Genomic DNA, 18,129 nt, shown 5'->3' with positions numbered 1-18,129 from the left:
AAGTTGGGTAGTATAGAAACAGGTTCTTCTGATCCGAGCAACAAGGCAAATATGTCCCCTATCATAATTTCATATTTATTTTATTATTCATGAGAAACTTTCATCAAGGGCTTAAATTCTAAGTTTTTTGCTAAGATACTTTACTATATATAATGCTGTCATAATTAAAACTTCACCCCTTGCACGTGAAAAGTGGTGTAAATTTGAACTGATAATCTTATAAAGTAAAAACAGCGAATTTCATACCGTTCAGTTTTGTGTTGTTGGCTAGCTGTTTTATTGATGTATACTAGTACCTTGCATCTCCTTTTATTCATATTGATGTATACCTTGCATCTCCTTTTATTCATATTGATGTATACCTTGCATCTTCTTTTATTCATATTGATGTATACCTTGCATCTTCTTTTATTCACATTGATGTATACCTTGCATCTCCTTTTATTCATATTGATGTATAACTTGCATCTCCTTTTATTCATATTGATGTATACCATGCATCTCCTTTAATTCATATTGATGTATACCTTGCATCTCCTTTTATTCATATTGATGTATACCTTGCATCTCCTTTTATTCATATTCATATTTTATGTGTCAAAAAGTTGTTACCTATATTTACTAAATATTGAAAATAATTCGCATTTTTTTAGCTGATGTTTATCATTTGAAAAAATATGTTTCAAGGCACCCCCCTTTTCTTAAAAAAAAATACCAAAACGATGCAAAAAGCAAAAGTAAAAGAAAAACACAAAAAAAATTGTTTTCCATACATAATACGTAACAAAACAAGCTACATCTTTCAGAGGTAAGCATACGATGTATAGGGTTTGAAACCCTTATATAGTACACAATTTGCAAAATTTCCTCAGAGAAGGTATTGGCAAAAATCTGGATCGTTATATACGTATTATATACGTTTGTAAGGTTTTTGCCATTTTTCGTCTATTTTGAAGTTGTGGTCTGCACAGATTAAAATTGAATAGTGCCAAAAAATTTTAAACATCAACTCAATCATGAAATGATTCTTTATCATGGCTTTTTCCTGATAACAAATACAAATTTTGCAAAATTTGATATAATTATTTCCGTATTATTGTACCTTTTTCATGAAATAAATTTTACATATAAGTTTGCTTGGCAAGATTCGTAAACTAACCGCAGTCTAGTAGTTACTGTCTAGTTCTGTTGGGAACTTAGCCCTCGTCGGGACTGAGTGAAACCCGTACGTACGTTGAGGCGACGGGATTAAATCTTAGATGCAACTAGTCCTATATCTCTCCCAGTTACTGGTGTAAGATAAAAGGGGGATGGTAGATATATAAAAAAAAATAATATATTAACCCCGTGACATGCAGTTTCTTTAACGTGTATGTGTCCCACGTCAGGAACGTTGTCGTTGACGGTCGTATATATGTCAGATCGTAATGTCAATTCCCCATATATTTAGAGAATTGAGTGTTAAGAGCAGATCTTTGATTGTTTCTGTTGAATTTAAATATATTTTTCATGGAATCGAGACAATTAAGAGCGAGACATATTGACAATGTGTGGTGATCTGTCTATTTGTCGAAGACTATATGTCTGCATCAAGATGGTCTTTTTTGGTTATTTCTGTCGTAGGGCTGCTGTTCCATAAAACATGGTATAACCCACATCAGTCTGATTCTCCTTCTATTTCACACTTAATTTTCCGTGTATACTGCTGGCTGAAAAAAAAAATATAAATCTGATAGCACTTTTGTGACTTATTGTTAGAACATCTGTCTGTTGTTGAAGATTACACGTCTGCTTCTAGATGTCTTTTTGGTTATTTCTGTTTTTGGGTTGCTGTCTCATTGACGTGTACCTTACATCTCCTTTCATTCAATGCAGCACTTAATTTTCCGTGTGCACTGATGGCTGAAAAAAAAATTATTATATAAATCTGATAGGCTAAGCACTGTCAGTTTTTCTTTGTATCAAGTATAGTGGATTGAGTTGATTGTTTTCTGCTTAACGTCCAGTGGCAAATGTTGCATGCATATTAAAGCCATTGTGTCAGATAATCAAATCGTGAAGATATTGCATATGTGTCTAGTCTACTTAAACATTTGCTTTTTTTGTGTATTTTCGGAGTGAAGAAAGAAAGAATTCTGCAGAACCGCAGACACGCACGTGCTTTGAATGTGTTTTCTGGAATAAAACCACTACGCAATTTTAAGCATTTACAGCTAATTTGTCTTAAGTTCAAATAAAGTGGCAGTCATTTCATAGCAAAAATATTTTATCCTGACCTGACTGTGCAGGAAAACTCAACATATCTTTAATTGCATAAAAGAGCGCACTGCATGGTTCCCGATAAACTGGTCCGCCATTCCATCTAAAGCTTCGCACAGTTAGTGTAGCGATAACTGAACACAACAGGGGTCCAGTTTAGGTGCCCGAAAGTTGGGTAGTATAGAAACAGGTTCTTCTGATCCGAGCAACAAGGCAAATATGTCCCCTATCATAATTTCATATTTATTTTATTATTCATGAGAAACTTTCATCAAGGGCTTAAATTCTAAGTTTTTTGCTAAGATACTTTACTATATATAATGCTGTCATAATTAAAACTTCACCCCTTGCACGTGAAAAGTGGTGTAAATTTGAACTGATAATCTTATAAAGTAAAAACAGCGAATTTCATACCGTTCAGTTTTGTGTTGTTGGCTAGCTGTTTTATTGATGTATACTAGTACCTTGCATCTCCTTTTATTCATATTGATGTATACCTTGCATCTCCTTTTATTCATATTGATGTATACCTTGCATCTTCTTTTATTCATATTGATGTATACCTTGCATCTTCTTTTATTCACATTGATGTATACCTTGCATCTCCTTTTATTCATATTGATGTATAACTTGCATCTCCTTTTATTCATATTGATGTATACCATGCATCTCCTTTAATTCATATTGATGTATACCTTGCATCTCCTTTTATTCATATTGATGTATACCTTGCATCTCCTTTTATTCATATTCATATTTTATGTGTCAAAAAGTTGTTACCTATATTTACTAAATATTGAAAATAATTCGCATTTTTTTAGCTGATGTTTATCATTTGAAAAAATATGTTTCAAGGCACCCCCCTTTTCTTAAAAAAAAATACCAAAACGATGCAAAAAGCAAAAGTAAAAGAAAAACACAAAAAAAATTGTTTTCCATACATAATACGTAACAAAACAAGCTACATCTTTCAGAGGTAAGCATACGATGTATAGGGTTTGAAACCCTTATATAGTACACAATTTGCAAAATTTCCTCAGAGAAGGTATTGGCAAAAATCTGGATCGTTATATACGTATTATATACGTTTGTAAGGTTTTTGCCATTTTTCGTCTATTTTGAAGTTGTGGTCTGCACAGATTAAAATTGAATAGTGCCAAAAAATTTTAAACATCAACTCAATCATGAAATGATTCTTTATCATGGCTTTTTCCTGATAACAAATACAAATTTTGCAAAATTTGATATAATTATTTCCGTATTATTGTACCTTTTTCATGAAATAAATTTTACATATAAGTTTGCTTGGCAAGATTCGTAAACTAACCGCAGTCTAGTAGTTAATGTCTAGTTCTGTTGGGAACTTAGCCCTCGTCGGGACTGAGTGAAACCCGTACGTACGTTGAGGCGACGGGATTAAATCTTAGATGCAACTAGTCCTATATCTCTCCCAGTTACTGGTGTAAGATAAAAGGGGGATGGTAGATATATAAAAAAAAATAATATATTAACCCCGTGACATGCAGTTTCTTTAACGTGTATGTGTCCCACGTCAGGAACGTTGTCGTTGACGGTCGTATATATGTCAGATCGTAATGTCAATTCCCCATATATTTAGAGAATTGAGTGTTAAGAGCAGATCTTTGATTGTTTCTGTTGAATTTAAATATATTTTTCATGGAATCGAGACAATTAAGAGCGAGACATATTGACAATGTGTGGTGATCTGTCTATTTGTCGAAGACTATATGTCTGCATCAAGATGGTCTTTTTTGGTTATTTCTGTCGTAGGGCTGCTGTTCCATAAAACATGGTATAACCCACATCAGTCTGATTCTCCTTCTATTTCACACTTAATTTTCCGTGTATACTGCTGGCTGAAAAAAAAAATATAAATCTGATAGCACTTTTGTGACTTATTGTTAGAACATCTGTCTGTTGTTGAAGATTACACGTCTGCTTCTAGATGTCTTTTTGGTTATTTCTGTTTTTGGGTTGCTGTCTCATTGACGTGTACCTCACATCTCCTTTCATTCAATGCAGCACTTAATTTTCCGTGTGCACTGATGGCTGAAAAAAAAATTATTATATAAATCTGATAGGCTAAGCACTGTCAGTTTTTCTTTGTATCAAGTATAGTGGATTGAGTTGATTGTTTTCTGCTTAACGTCCAGTGGCAAATGTTGCATGCATATTAAAGCCATTGTGTCAGATAATCAAATCGTGAAGATATTGCATATGTGTCTAGTCTACTTAAACATTTGCTTTTTTTGTGTATTTTCGGAGTGAAGAAAGAAAGAATTCTGCAGAACCGCAGACACGCACGTGCTTCGAATGTGTTTTCTGGAATAAAACCACTACGCAATTTTAAGCATTTACAGCTAATTTGTCTTAAGTTCAAATAAAGTGGCAGTCATTTCATAGCAAAAATATTTTATCCTGACCTGACTGTGCAGGAAAACTCAACATATCTTTAATTGCATAAAAGAGCGCACTGCATGGTTCCCGATAAACTGGTCCGCCATTCCATCTAAAGCTTCGCACAGTTAGTGTAGCGATAACTGAACACAACAGGGGTCCAGTTTAGGTGCCCGAAAGTTGGGTAGTATAGAAACAGGTTCTTCTGATCCGAGCAACAAGGCAAATATGTCCCCTATCATAATTTCATATTTATTTTATTATTCATGAGAAACTTTCATCAAGGGCTTAAATTCTAAGTTTTTTGCTAAGATACTTTACTATATATAATGCTGTCATAATTAAAACTTCACCCCTTGCACGTGAAAAGTGGTGTAAATTTGAACTGATAATCTTATAAAGTAAAAACAGCGAATTTCATACCGTTCAGTTTTGTGTTGTTGGCTAGCTGTTTTATTGATGTATACTAGTACCTTGCATCTCCTTTTATTCATATTGATGTATACCTTGCATCTCCTTTTATTCATATTGATGTATACCTTGCATCTTCTTTTATTCATATTGATGTATACCTTGCATCTTCTTTTATTCACATTGATGTATACCTTGCATCTCCTTTTATTCATATTGATGTATAACTTGCATCTCCTTTTATTCATATTTATGTATACCATGCATCTCCTTTAATTCATATTGATGTATACCTTGCATCTCCTTTTATTCATATTGATGTATACCTTGCATCTCCTTTTATTCATATTCATATTTTATGTGTCAAAAAGTTGTTACCTATATTTACTAAATATTGAAAATAATTCGCATTTTTTTAGCTGATGTTTATCATTTGAAAAATATGTTTCAAGGCACCCCCCTTTTCTTAAAAAAAAATACCAAAACAATGCAAAAAGCAAAAGTAAAAGAAAAACTCAAAAAAAATTGTTTTCCATACATAATACGTAACAAAACAAGCTACATCTTTCAGAGGTAAGCATACGATGTATAGGGTTTGAAACCCTTATATAGTACACAATTTGCAAAATTTCCTCAGAGAAGGTATTGGCAAAAATCTGGATCGTTATATACGTATTATATACGTTTGTAAGGTTTTTGCCATTTTTCGTCTATTTTGAAGTTGTGGTCTGCACAGATTAAAATTGAATAGTGCCAAAAAATTTTAAACATCAACTCAATCATGAAATGATTCTCTATCATGGCTTTTTCCTGATAACAAATACAAATTTTGCAAAATTTGATATAATTATTTCCGTATTATTGTACCTTTTTCATGAAATAAATTTTACATATAAGTTTGCTTGGCAAGATTCGTAAACTAACCGCAGTCTAGTAGTTACTGTCTAGTTCTGTTGGGAACTTAGCCCTCGTCGGGACTGAGTGAAACCCGTACGTACGTTGAGGCGACGGGATTAAATCTTAGATGCAACTAGTCCTATATCTCTCCCAGTTACTGGTGTAAGATAAAAGGGGGATGGTAGATATATAAAAAAAATTAATATATTAACCCCGTGACATGCAGTTTCTTTAACGTGTATGTGTCCCACGTCAGGAACGTTGTCGTTGACGGTCGTATATATGTCAGATCGTAATGTCAATTCCCCATATATTTAGAGAATTGAGTGTTAAGAGCAGATCTTAGATTGTTTCTGTTGAATTTAAATATATTTTTCATGGAATCGAGACAATTAAGAGCGAGACATATTGACAATGTGTGGTGATCTGTCTATTTGTCGAAGACTATATGTCTGCATCAAGATGGTCTTTTTTGGTTATTTCTGTCGTAGGGCTGCTGTTCCATAAAACATGGTATAACCCACATCAGTCTGATTCTCCTTCTATTTCACACTTAATTTTCCGTGTATACTGCTGGCTGAAAAAAAAAATATAAATCTGATAGCACTTTTGTGACTTATTGTTAGAACATCTGTCTGTTGTTGAAGATTACACGTCTGCTTCTAGATGTCTTTTTGGTTATTTCTGTTTTTGGGTTGCTGTCTCATTGACGTGTACCTCACATCTCCTTTCATTCAATGCAGCACTTAATTTTCCGTGTGCACTGATGGCTGAAAAAAAAATTATTATATAAATCTGATAGGCTAAGCACTGTCAGTTTTTCTTTGTATCAAGTATAGTGGATTGAGTTGATTGTTTTCTGCTTAACGTCCAGTGGCAAATGTTGCATGCATATTAAAGCCATTGTGTCAGATAATCAAATCGTGAAGATATTGCATATGTGTCTAGTCTACTTAAACATTTGCTTTTTTTGTGTATTTTCGGAGTGAAGAAAGAAAGAATTCTGCAGAACCGCAGACACGCACGTGCTTCGAATGTGTTTTCTGGAATAAAACCACTACGCAATTTTAAGCATTTACAGCTAATTTGTCTTAAGTTCAAATAAAGTGGCAGTCATTTCATAGCAAAAATATTTTATCCTGACCTGACTGTGCAGGAAAACTCAACATATCTTTAATTGCATAAAAGAGCGCACTGCATGGTTCCCGATAAACTGGTCCGCCATTCCATCTAAAGCTTCGCACAGTTAGTGTAGCGATAACTGAACACAACAGGGGTCCAGTTTAGGTGCCCGAAAGTTGGGAAGTATAGAAACAGGTTCTTCTGATCCGAGCAACAAGGCAAATATGTCCCCTATCATAATTTCATATTTATTTTATTATTCATGAGAAACTTTCATCAAGGGTTATACAGTGATCCCAAGACGTAGAGCCTTTCATTTGATATCAATTCTTTATCCATTTTCTTTTACTTTTGGACAAAGTTACAGCAATGCGTAGGAACTATTTTGTTTAACATAAGTACTACTTTCTAGTATGTTCTTTGTCACCGGGCCCGAATTATATACCTTCTGGGTGTCGGGCGAAACACAAAGGAATCAACGCACACAGTTTTGGGAAATTAGCCGGCAGCTCTACGTAAGTCTTACTAATTTGCTGGAGACAAATAGAAATAAGCAAAAAACTAAACGAAGAGGAAAATAACCAAACCAAAAAAAAAAAAAAACAAAAAAAAAAACTCTCCTTCTTTCGTGATTATATGTTTTTATATCAACAATAGTCAGACTCTTTTTGAAATGTTTTTATGACTCTAAAAAGAGCCGTTTTCAATATGCAATTGTCTTTGTTTTGCAATATTCTGTCTGGTGTAATCACTTTAACTGTTTCCTCGTCAGTGTTAACATTTTATTCTTCACTGCAGTGTAAATCGATTTCTTAGATCCTCTCCCTTTTTTTCAAAGGACGATTGGCTAATTTGATTTCCTCTTTTCATGGTCAACTAAGTGGTTTGTTTCTGAACAGTTCCGTTACATCTGGTACCATACTGACGTCAACTTCGACTTACGACATTTGTTATGCCAGTGTGACTCTGACTTCGACTGAAAACATGCAGACTTTAGCAGTTTTAATCGTTTCTGATGAAATTGTGCTGTTTCTTCGTCTGTTGCCGATATTATACTGTGATATAAAATGTACATCTACTCAGATTGACGGCATTGCACAACACCGTAACTCGACTATTTGACGAAAGCTTGCGCTAAGGAAATTCCCTCGCTTAAATTCTAAGTTTTTTGCTAAGATACTTTACTATATATAATGCTGTCATAATTAAAACTTCACCCCTTGCACGTGAAAAGTGGTGTAAAGTTGAACTGATAATCTTATAAAGTAAAAACAGCGAATTACATACCGTTCAGTTTTGTGTTGTTGGCTAGCTGTTTTATTGATGTATACTAGTACCTTGCATCTCCTTTTATTCATATTGATGTATACCTTGCATCTCCTTTTATTCATATTGATGTATACCTTGCATCTTCTTTTATTCATATTGATGTATACCTTGCATCTTCTTTTATTCACATTGATGTATACCTTGCATCTCCTTTTATTTATATTGATGTATAACTTGCATCTCCTTTTATTCATATTGATGTATACCATGCATCTCCTTTAATTCATATTGATGTATACCTTGCATCTCCTTTTATTCATATTGATGTATACCTTGCATCTCCTTTTATTCATATTCATATTTTATGTGTCAAAAAGTTGTTACCTATATTTACTAAATATTGAAAATAATTCGCATTTTTTTAGCTGATGTTTATCATTTGAAAAATATGTTTCAAGGCACCCCCCTTTTCTTAAAAAAAAATACCAAAACAATGCAAAAAGCAAAAGTAAAAGAAAAACACAAAAAAAAATTGTTTTCCATACATAATACGTAACAAAACAAGCTACATCTTTCAAAGGTAAGCATACGATGTATAGGGTTTGAAACCCTTATATAGTACACAATTTGCAAAATTTCCTCAGAGAAGGTATTGGCAAAAATCTGGATCGTTATATACGTATTATATACGTTTGTAAGGTTTTTGCCATTTTTCGTCTATTTTGAAGTTGTGGTCTGCACAGATTAAAATTGAATAGTGCCAAAAAATTTTAAACATCAACTCAATCTTGAAATGATTCTTTATCATGGCTTTTTCCTGATAACAAATACAAATTTTGCAAAATTTGATATATTTCCGTATTATTGTACCTTTTTCATGAAATAAATTTTACATATAAGTTTGCTTGGCAAGATTCGTAAACTAACCGCAGTCTAGTAGTTACTGTCTAGTTCTGTTGGGAACTTAGCCCTCGTCGGGACTGAGTGAAACCCGTATGTACGTTGAGGCGACGGGATTAAATCTTAGATGCAACTAGTCCTATATCTCTCCCAGTTACTGGTGTAAGATAAAAGGGGGATGGTAGATATATAAAAAAAAATAATATATTAACCCCGTGACATGCAGTTTCTTTAACGTGTATGTGTCCCACGTCAGGAACGTTGTCGTTGACGGTCGTATATATGTCAGATCGTAATGTCAATTCCCCATATATTTAGAGAATTGAGTGTTAAGAGCAGATCTTTGATTGTTTCTGTTGAATTTAAATATATTTTTCATGGAATCGAGACAATTAAGAGCGAGACATATTGACAATGTGTGGTGATCTGTCTATTTGTCGAAGACTATATGTCTGCATCAAGATGGTCTTTTTTGGTTCTTTCTGTCGTAGGGCTGCTGTTCCATAAAACATGGTATAACCCACACCAGTCTGATTCTCCTTCTATTTCACACTTAATTTTCCGTGTATACTGCTGGCTGAAAAAAAAAATATAAATCTGATAGCACTTTTGTGACTTATTGTTAGAACATCTGTCTGTTGTTGAAGATTACACGTCTGCTTCTAGATGTCTTTTTGGTTATTTCTGTTTTTGGGTTGCTGTCTCATTGACGTTTACCTCACATCTCCTTTCATTCAATGCAGCACTTAATTTTCCGTGTGCACTGATGGCTGAAAAAAAAATTATTATATAAATCTGATAGGCTAAGCACTGTCAGTTTTTCTTTGTATCAAGTATAGTGGATTGAGTTGATTGTTTTCTGCTTAACGTCCAGTGGCAAATGTTGCATGCATATTAAAGCCATTGTGTCAGATAATCAAATCGTGAAGATATTGCATATGTGTCTAGTCTACTTAAACATTTGCTTTTTTTGTGTATTTTCGGAGTGAAGAAAGAAAGAATTCTGCAGAACCGCAGACACGCACGTGCTTCGAATGTGTTTTCTGGAATAAAACCACTACGCAATTTTAAGCATTTACAGCTAATTTGTCTTAAGTTCAAATAAAGTGGCAGTCATTTCATAGCAAAAATATTTTATCCTGACCTGACTGTGCAGGAAAACTCAACATATCTTTAATTGCATAAAAGAGCGCACTGCATGGTTCCCGATAAACTGGTCCGCCATTCCATCTAAAGCTTCGCACAGTTAGTGTAGCGATAAGTGAACACAACAGGGGTCCAGTTTAGGTGCCCGAAAGTTGGGTAGTAAAAAAACAGGTTCTTCTGATCCGAGCAACAAGGCAAATATGTCCCCTATCATAATTATTTCATATTTATTTTATTATTCATGAGAAATTTTCATCAAGGGTTATACAGTGATCCCATGACGTAGAGCCTTTCATTTGATATCAATTTTTTATCCAATTTCTTTTACTTTTGGACAAAGTTACACTACTATGCGTAGGAACTATTTTGTTTAACATTCGTACTACTTTCTAGTATGTTCTAGCAGAGACATATATACATATATACACATGTGTAAATATGTCTCTGGTTCTAGTATGACCCTAATTATATACCTTCGGGGTGTCGGGGGAAACCAATAAGACTTATTCCTAATTTTACGGATTCAATCAATTTAAAAAATCCCCGCCAAATCATCTCCCTTTCTTTAGCTCTTCATTGCTAGCTACAGACAATAATGCATTTTGAGAAGAATGACTAATTTATTATCGTAGATCTCTTGTTATTTTTAGAACAATTTTCTGGTAACATATGCATAATTTAAGAAAAGGAACATATGATACATTGCAGTGAAATCTAGGATTGTTCAAAGTAAGTCTTTTGGGCTTGAAAGTCGGATTTTCGATTACTTTTGCTTTGCTCAGTTGTACAGTTGTACTATATATGCATGTTTGGTGCTGGAAATAATGTTACTATGATTCATATCATGACTTTAATGATGAATAATTTACTTAACTTCAACATATTTTATTCAGTATTGAACATTTTCTATTTTTCCTTATTAAACAACCACAATCTTTTCTAGTACAGGTCAGAACTACAAAAGTGTTAATCTGTTAATTAGTCCTATTTCTCTTAAAAAATTGTATGTGAAATTGTTATATCGAGAATTAAGAGTATAGATGTTAAATATATTCTAGCTGTGTTTCCAATATATATTGGATAAAGCTGTTAACTGCCATCATGGCATGACTGTCCTCTAATTAGAATACATCATTCTTTGCAACAACATAATTGGACATACATGCACATCATAACATTACGATACATGAAGTGGCAGAATAATCAAGAATGATGTTGGCCACCAAACGACAGAAGCAGAAGCATGTAAAGCAGGGTCCAATATTGTCCCCTATTAATATACATTACAGCATGTACAGTATACTTGAGAAATTTGTAGTTCATAAAATTTGTATCTGACTCTGTCATTTGATTTTTTGTTACATTTTGAAGAATTTAGACAGGATGTCAGTAAAATGAAATATGCAATGTACATGTACTACCCAGGACCTAAGACCATAGTGCTTTCTGAATAGATTTGATAATGGAATGTATTTATTATACTGTGGAAAACATTGTAAAGTGCACTTGTATACACATGATGCATGTTGATCTTCACTATCTTTCAAAGTAAGTTTATGAATGAAAAAAGATGTTCCATCTACATGTATGTTTTTGTGTTCAAAATTTTTAGGGGTCCATGGTGGCCAAGTGGTTGAAGTACTGTGGATTTATTATTGTTCGTTGGATACCAATTTTCATGGATTTCGTGGGTACAGGGTCAGAGGTGGATTTAGGGTGTGTGTGGGCAGGGGGCCTGAGGGCCCATCTTATGGAGCTACATACATGTACATGTATATGGATAATACATAGACTTTTTTCATGTCCAAATCCAATCGTTGCCTAGTTTGGAGGACCCCCCTCCCCCACTTCACCCTTTTTTCAAATTCACTTTAAAAATTCAACCATGCTTTTTTCATGTTTGTCCCCCTCCCCCTGATGAAAACCTACAGATGGCATCGCCCATATATTAATATTTTCATGCAGTGTAACATTGCATAGTTGGGATGTTATCATTTGAATTTTTGTGTGTAAAAGGAAAAGGAAATTGGACATAGTAAAACCGACTATCTTGGAATTAAGATAAGAATTTAGGCTTGGTGCATATTTTTGTCAATTAATGTTTTAGTTTAGAAATTTGCAACAAAAAATAGAAAAGAGTGTCTCAGTGTTTTTAAAATTTTCTCATTTTTTGTAATATTTGCACCTGGCAGGATAAATGATGAAAGGGATTTGATTTTGAACAGCAACAAGTCTCAAATGATGTTCAGTTTTTATAGGCCTGTAAAAATTTTGACGAGACGTATTATGGTATACAAATGTCCGGCGTCCGTCTGTCCGGCATAAACATGTCGCACCGTTACTTCAGAACAACTTATCCAAATTTCATGAAACTTAACATACCGGTAGTTGTTTCTTATGATGGTCAAACAATCTGTATACTTTTTGGTGAAAATAAGATTTAAACTTTTTGAGTTACAGGACTTTGAAACTAAAACAGGGGTGTGTTTTTTTCACATGTCTCGCCGTATCTCAAAAACGATTTATGATTATTGCTTAAAACTTTACACACTTCTTAGTTATATTAATCTAAAGATCTGTATACTTTTTGGTGATGATTCAAAATTTTATTTGAGAGTTATTTTGTAATAAAGGGGGGGGGGGGGGGGTTGCACATGTCGCGTCGTATACTTTTTCGTGATGATTATTTTATTTTTGAGTTATCGATTTTTTATTGAGCTTTTTGGTAAAAAAGGTACACTTTTTGTTTGGTAAAAAAGGTAGTCTTTTTTGGTCACATTTCGCGCCGTATCTCTATTGCTTAAAAGTTTACACGCTTATGTTTCGACGGGTTTCCATATACATCCCACCAACAGCTCCACTAAATAAAGCGGGATTTCAGAGGAATGAGTCAGGATATACTTAGCATGACTTCCTTTACAGCCCCCGTGTTATTCCAAAAACATTTATTATGTTTTTTTCACAAGACAACAGGCGTATCATGCGCTCGTGGCGCAGCTGATTAATAATACATGTATCTACATGTATGTGATCATGTAAGGATATCACCTGTGTTGGAAGATCCAATTGACTATAAATGTAAAAGTCTCTAAGAGTGCTAAATGCATTATTTGGCCCTTGATTGTTTACTTTTATCCATGTAAAATCCTTATCTCCAAGCTTTTTATACGACTGCAAAAAATTTTGAGGTTGTATAACTATATTGGTATCACGTCGTCGTTGTCAGCGTCGTCCAAAGAAATTTGGTTTCAAAAAGTTCAATACCACAAAAGGAAGGTTTGTTTGTTTTTGAGGGTGATGGTCCCAACCGTTTAGGACAATAATTGTGTATAAGTATTTTGATTGCTCTGAAATTGTACCACAAGGTTCAATACCACAAGTAGAAGGTGGGGATTCATTATGGGGGTAATTGCCCAAACCGTTCAGGAATTAGGGGCCAAAAATGGTCTAAAACAAGCATTTTTCTAGTTTTCAGACAATTTATTATTATTATTAACTTGTGTTTAAGTGTATGAATGTCTCTTAATTTGTACCACATTTTACAAAAAGAACATTTCTTCAAAATTAATTTTTTTGGAAGGGGGGGGGGGGGGGGTAACAAAAAATTTTTTTTTGTGGGGGGGGGATTTTTTTCCCAAAAGAAAATTCTCTTCAAATATTATTTTTGTTGGAGGAGGGTAAAAAAAATTTTTTTTTGGGGGGAGGGGGGGGTCAATTTTTTTCCCCTCAAGATTTAAGAAATTGTCAACAGCAACAGCACAGTGTATTGCACAACAGCAAGAAATCTTCAATTGAATATAAATTCAAATCATACAACCATTTCAAGTTTATTAAAAGGTTCTTTATGGTGCTGGAATCTTGAGATGAAGCTACAGATCCAGAAATCAACCACTGTCATGACTTTGCATTTTCCTGAAAAAAAATGTTTTGTACAATAAATTGTGAAAACTCTTCTTATATATCTTTTCCTGATTACTTTTCTAGAGGTGCACATCCTTACAAAAAGTTTAGAGTGTTGAATAGAAATAGCTGAAATGAAATTTCATATTCTGTAAATGGAGTGCATGTCCTTGCATCTACATAATGTTAAACATGTTAAAGTTTAGAAAGAACAAAGAACATTGGCAATCATACCACACCTTCTTATTTTTATAAAGTAGTCCACTTTGGTCTGCCTTCCACTAGAAGTAAGTACCAAATGTAATTCAGACTTGGCAGACTTGCGTTTTATATATTTGATTCAAACTATTGTGTAGAAATTCTATTAGGGAATTCGAGGTGTTATAGTTTTTCATAACGGTAATTCTTTATATTAAATAATTCTTACAGTAAGTCTGAAATATAGTTTTTCTACATAGTGACCTACACTATCAATTTAACTCAATGTTTTGTTTATATAGCTTGCTTTTTAAAAATTTCAAGGTCAACAAATTATCTGTATTTTCTTTGTACTAATAACATGGCTAAAACTAGAAAATTATTACCCTTTCATTAAAAAAACAAATAATAATATTTAAAAAATGTGATATATATATAATTGCTAAAAAAGATATGCACAAACATGGTGTAGATAACAGAACTTTAAAGGTTTTTTTGTGTTTGCAGTTATATTTTTGTATTGTATAGTTTCTTTTACTTTCTTTAGCATTTGTAAGAGAAATTTGCCTTTAAGTACAAAAAAAAAAACAGCTGACCAGTTTTTTAATACCAGTAACCCTCTTTGAATATAAACATAGGATATAACTAGGCCAGTCAGAGTTTAATTTTCAGTGGTTTATTCAAAGATTTGCTACATATATATATATATATATAGCCTAGTTTTAATGGTAGTGTTCACGATAACAATGACAGAATGCAGGAAATTTACACTTATTTTGAAATCTGTTTAGAAGTGGATCCTACTTTCTACAAGTGTGGTTCACTTAATTGTCACGAAAGTCTGACGATTTAACTGATTGTAAGATGTATATATATATCTGAAGGCAAAGTATATTTTTTTCTGTACTTGCTATTCAATGAGAGTAAAAACTTTATAGTTGGAAATTTTAGAGATGCTATGCATTAAATACTTACGTGGCATTTGTTAGCTAAAAACATTTGAAGGGGCCTGACATTTGTTAACATGCACTTGTCTGGAATGCTCCAAGACAATTCACATCTGTTCTTGATAAATTAAAAGAAAGATTTATGTGCTTTATCAAGATTAATGAATAATACATTCTGATAGATATGTACAGTTTTTAGGCAAAATACATTGTTGATAAAAGTTTTATCAGTAGCAGAGATAATTCTATTGCAAAACAATTCTAAAATTGGCTCCAGTTCATGCTGATAGTGATGATAGTTAGATAGTTAAAAGATAATATGTGAACATGTTGCCACTTAATTTGTGGTTAATTGCCAGCTACTAAAAGGGCTTTTTATCTATAAGATCAAGTAAAATTAATTGAAACTGAAATTAAAAAAATTAACACCCTGTACAGGAACAAACGTATATATTAATTCTATTTGTATATGATGTAATTGAAAAATTTTTAATGGGAAAGATGCACAGAGTGTTCTTAGATTCTCTAAGATTTGTTGAAATTATATTTATGTTAATTTTTTGACAATGTTTTAAAACCTTGAAAAATAATTGCAAAATTTGTCTTTTACAAAATAGGAAGAGTGGCTCCATCTTTTTAAATATGAAGAGCATCTCTTTAAGTATCAGGGATATGTAATTTGATACTGTCAAATAAACTTCTAGTTTAAATTCTCCCTGACCATGCAAACAATGTTTAATAACAAAATCGATATATTATAACAATATTCAAATTTTTTACAAACAAAATTATCCAATACATTTGAATGGACTGAAATTATACTTAATATTATAACCATTCATTAATATGAGACAATAACTGCAAACTAACTGTCGTAGTTACTGTGAGCACCTTTCGATGAAGTGACACCCCAAAAATGTATTTATATAATCTAACAGAACCCCACCTTTTAAACCGCCGAAGTATTTCACTTGCATACATGTATATTACCCATATATATTTATATCACAAAACAAGTTATACAACTACATAACTATAACACAGGGAAAAACCCCATGCCTCAACGAAAAGAAATTTAAATAAATAAGAATAGAAGTCATTAGAGTCTGTTATTATGTATAAAGGGGAATAACTCTAAAAATCTACATGTTCATATCATACATGTTATTTTTAACCCTCTTTGTGTTAGTTTATAGAATAACATTAAAAATGTAAGTCTTTCCCCCTTATTAACTTTTGTTTATGTTAATCAGCAGCTTTTGTTTTTCTTGTGGAACTAATAACTTCAGATTATAATTCAATTAAAAATTCATTCCGCTTTGTTGGAATTTAGTCATGTTAGCTGACTCGCATCATGTTGTAAAAATTATTATTCATGTCCATGTAAAAAATCAGAGTTAGAATAATAATTACTCCCATTACCGTCATAGATTATTATCATTTTCTGACATTTGTTTAAACATGACATATCCATTGACATAATTTTTACTAATACAAATTTTTGAAATGCAAATTTTATGGCAGCTATTAATACGGGAAGCTTCATTGAATTAGTCTTCTTTTTACTTTCAGTAATTAAATCCCTATTCTAGAGTGGATGCTATATGGTAATCCCTTTTTTTGTCACATTTTTCTCAGTAACAACTAAACAGAATGACTTCATATTTAGTCAGCACTTTTTGAATTTATCAAATGCCTACTTCGTCCTTCGTATCCTTTGTGATTCTTTAAATTACAAGATGGGGTATGCTTAGCATGACATCACATGCAACTTTTAAAATGATTCACATTAGTATCTTGCTGGAAAATATATAAGTCTTTTGTTTCCAATTACAAACTTTTTAGTTCTGGATTTGTCTAATTTACATGTAGATCTGTTGATTTTAATTTGGTTGTTGTGAGGATGACTGAGCTTCTGAAAAAATCACATCTGTTGGGTATTTGCGACCTGACCTATATTTCGAAAAACTATTAGGAAAAAAATGTCCAGTATCAGAAATAAATCAACAGGTTCAGTACTTGACATTTAAGGAATGTAAATACATGTACCAATACAAATAGTTCATTTACTTGAAGATATTGCAATGTTTTCAATAATTGAGAGCAACTGGCAAAATCTGCTGCCAACAGCCTATATTTTCCAGTCTCAGCAGATCTCAAATTTTCATCCAAGAAGGAAAAAATTAGATCATTACAAATTAGTTGATTCATCAGTGTGAAAATTTGTGCAAATTTTATTTCAGATTTAAGAAACCATGAGAGAACCTCTGTTATAGGATGAGGATCTCAGATCTGATGAAGACATGGACAGGAAGACTTCTAAATCATCTACAAAGTCACAACAGTCCAGATATTATAACATGACCTATCAGAGTAACTGTAAGTCTAATCCACAAGGTCACAACAGTCCCTGTATTATAACATGACATATCAGAGTAACTGTAAGTCTAATCCACAGGGTCACAACAGTCCCTGTATTATAACATGACATATCAGAGTAACTGTAAGTGTAATCCACAGGGTCACAACAGTCCCTGTACTATAACATGACATATCAGAGAAACTGTAAGTCTAATCCACAGGGTAACAACAGTCCCTGTATTATAACATGACATATCAAAGTAACTGTAAGTGTAATCCAAAGGTCACAACAGTCCCTGTA

General features: G+C 32.9%; 1 protein-coding gene across 3 annotated transcripts in view; it reads left to right on the top strand.

Moving 5' to 3' along the window:
- Positions 1–9,429: 9,429 nt before the first annotated feature.
- Positions 9,430–18,129, top strand: part of LOC127728084 (N-chimaerin-like) — a 43,450-nt gene continuing 34,750 nt past the window's right edge. The window contains exons 1-2 of one of the 3 annotated variants that reach the window (XM_052235293.1): positions 9,430–11,151; positions 17,711–17,846. In XM_052235293.1, coding sequence (XP_052091253.1) covers positions 17,771–17,846 — 76 coding nt within the window. In that variant the 5' untranslated portion in view covers positions 9,430–11,151; positions 17,711–17,770. Of the gene's footprint in view, positions 11,152–17,710; positions 17,847–17,886; positions 17,909–17,948; positions 17,971–18,129 lie in introns of those variants that run through there. The other 2 variants (XM_052235295.1, XM_052235294.1) reach the window with 2 other exon arrangements.

This window comes from Mytilus californianus, unplaced genomic scaffold (genome assembly GCF_021869535.1).
Source record: "Mytilus californianus isolate M0D057914Y unplaced genomic scaffold, xbMytCali1.0.p SCAF_2, whole genome shotgun sequence".
Classification (NCBI taxonomy): domain Eukaryota; kingdom Metazoa; phylum Mollusca; class Bivalvia; order Mytilida; family Mytilidae; genus Mytilus; species Mytilus californianus.
Note: the sequence above shows the minus strand (reverse complement) of the source record. Positions and strands in the feature narration are given on the sequence as shown.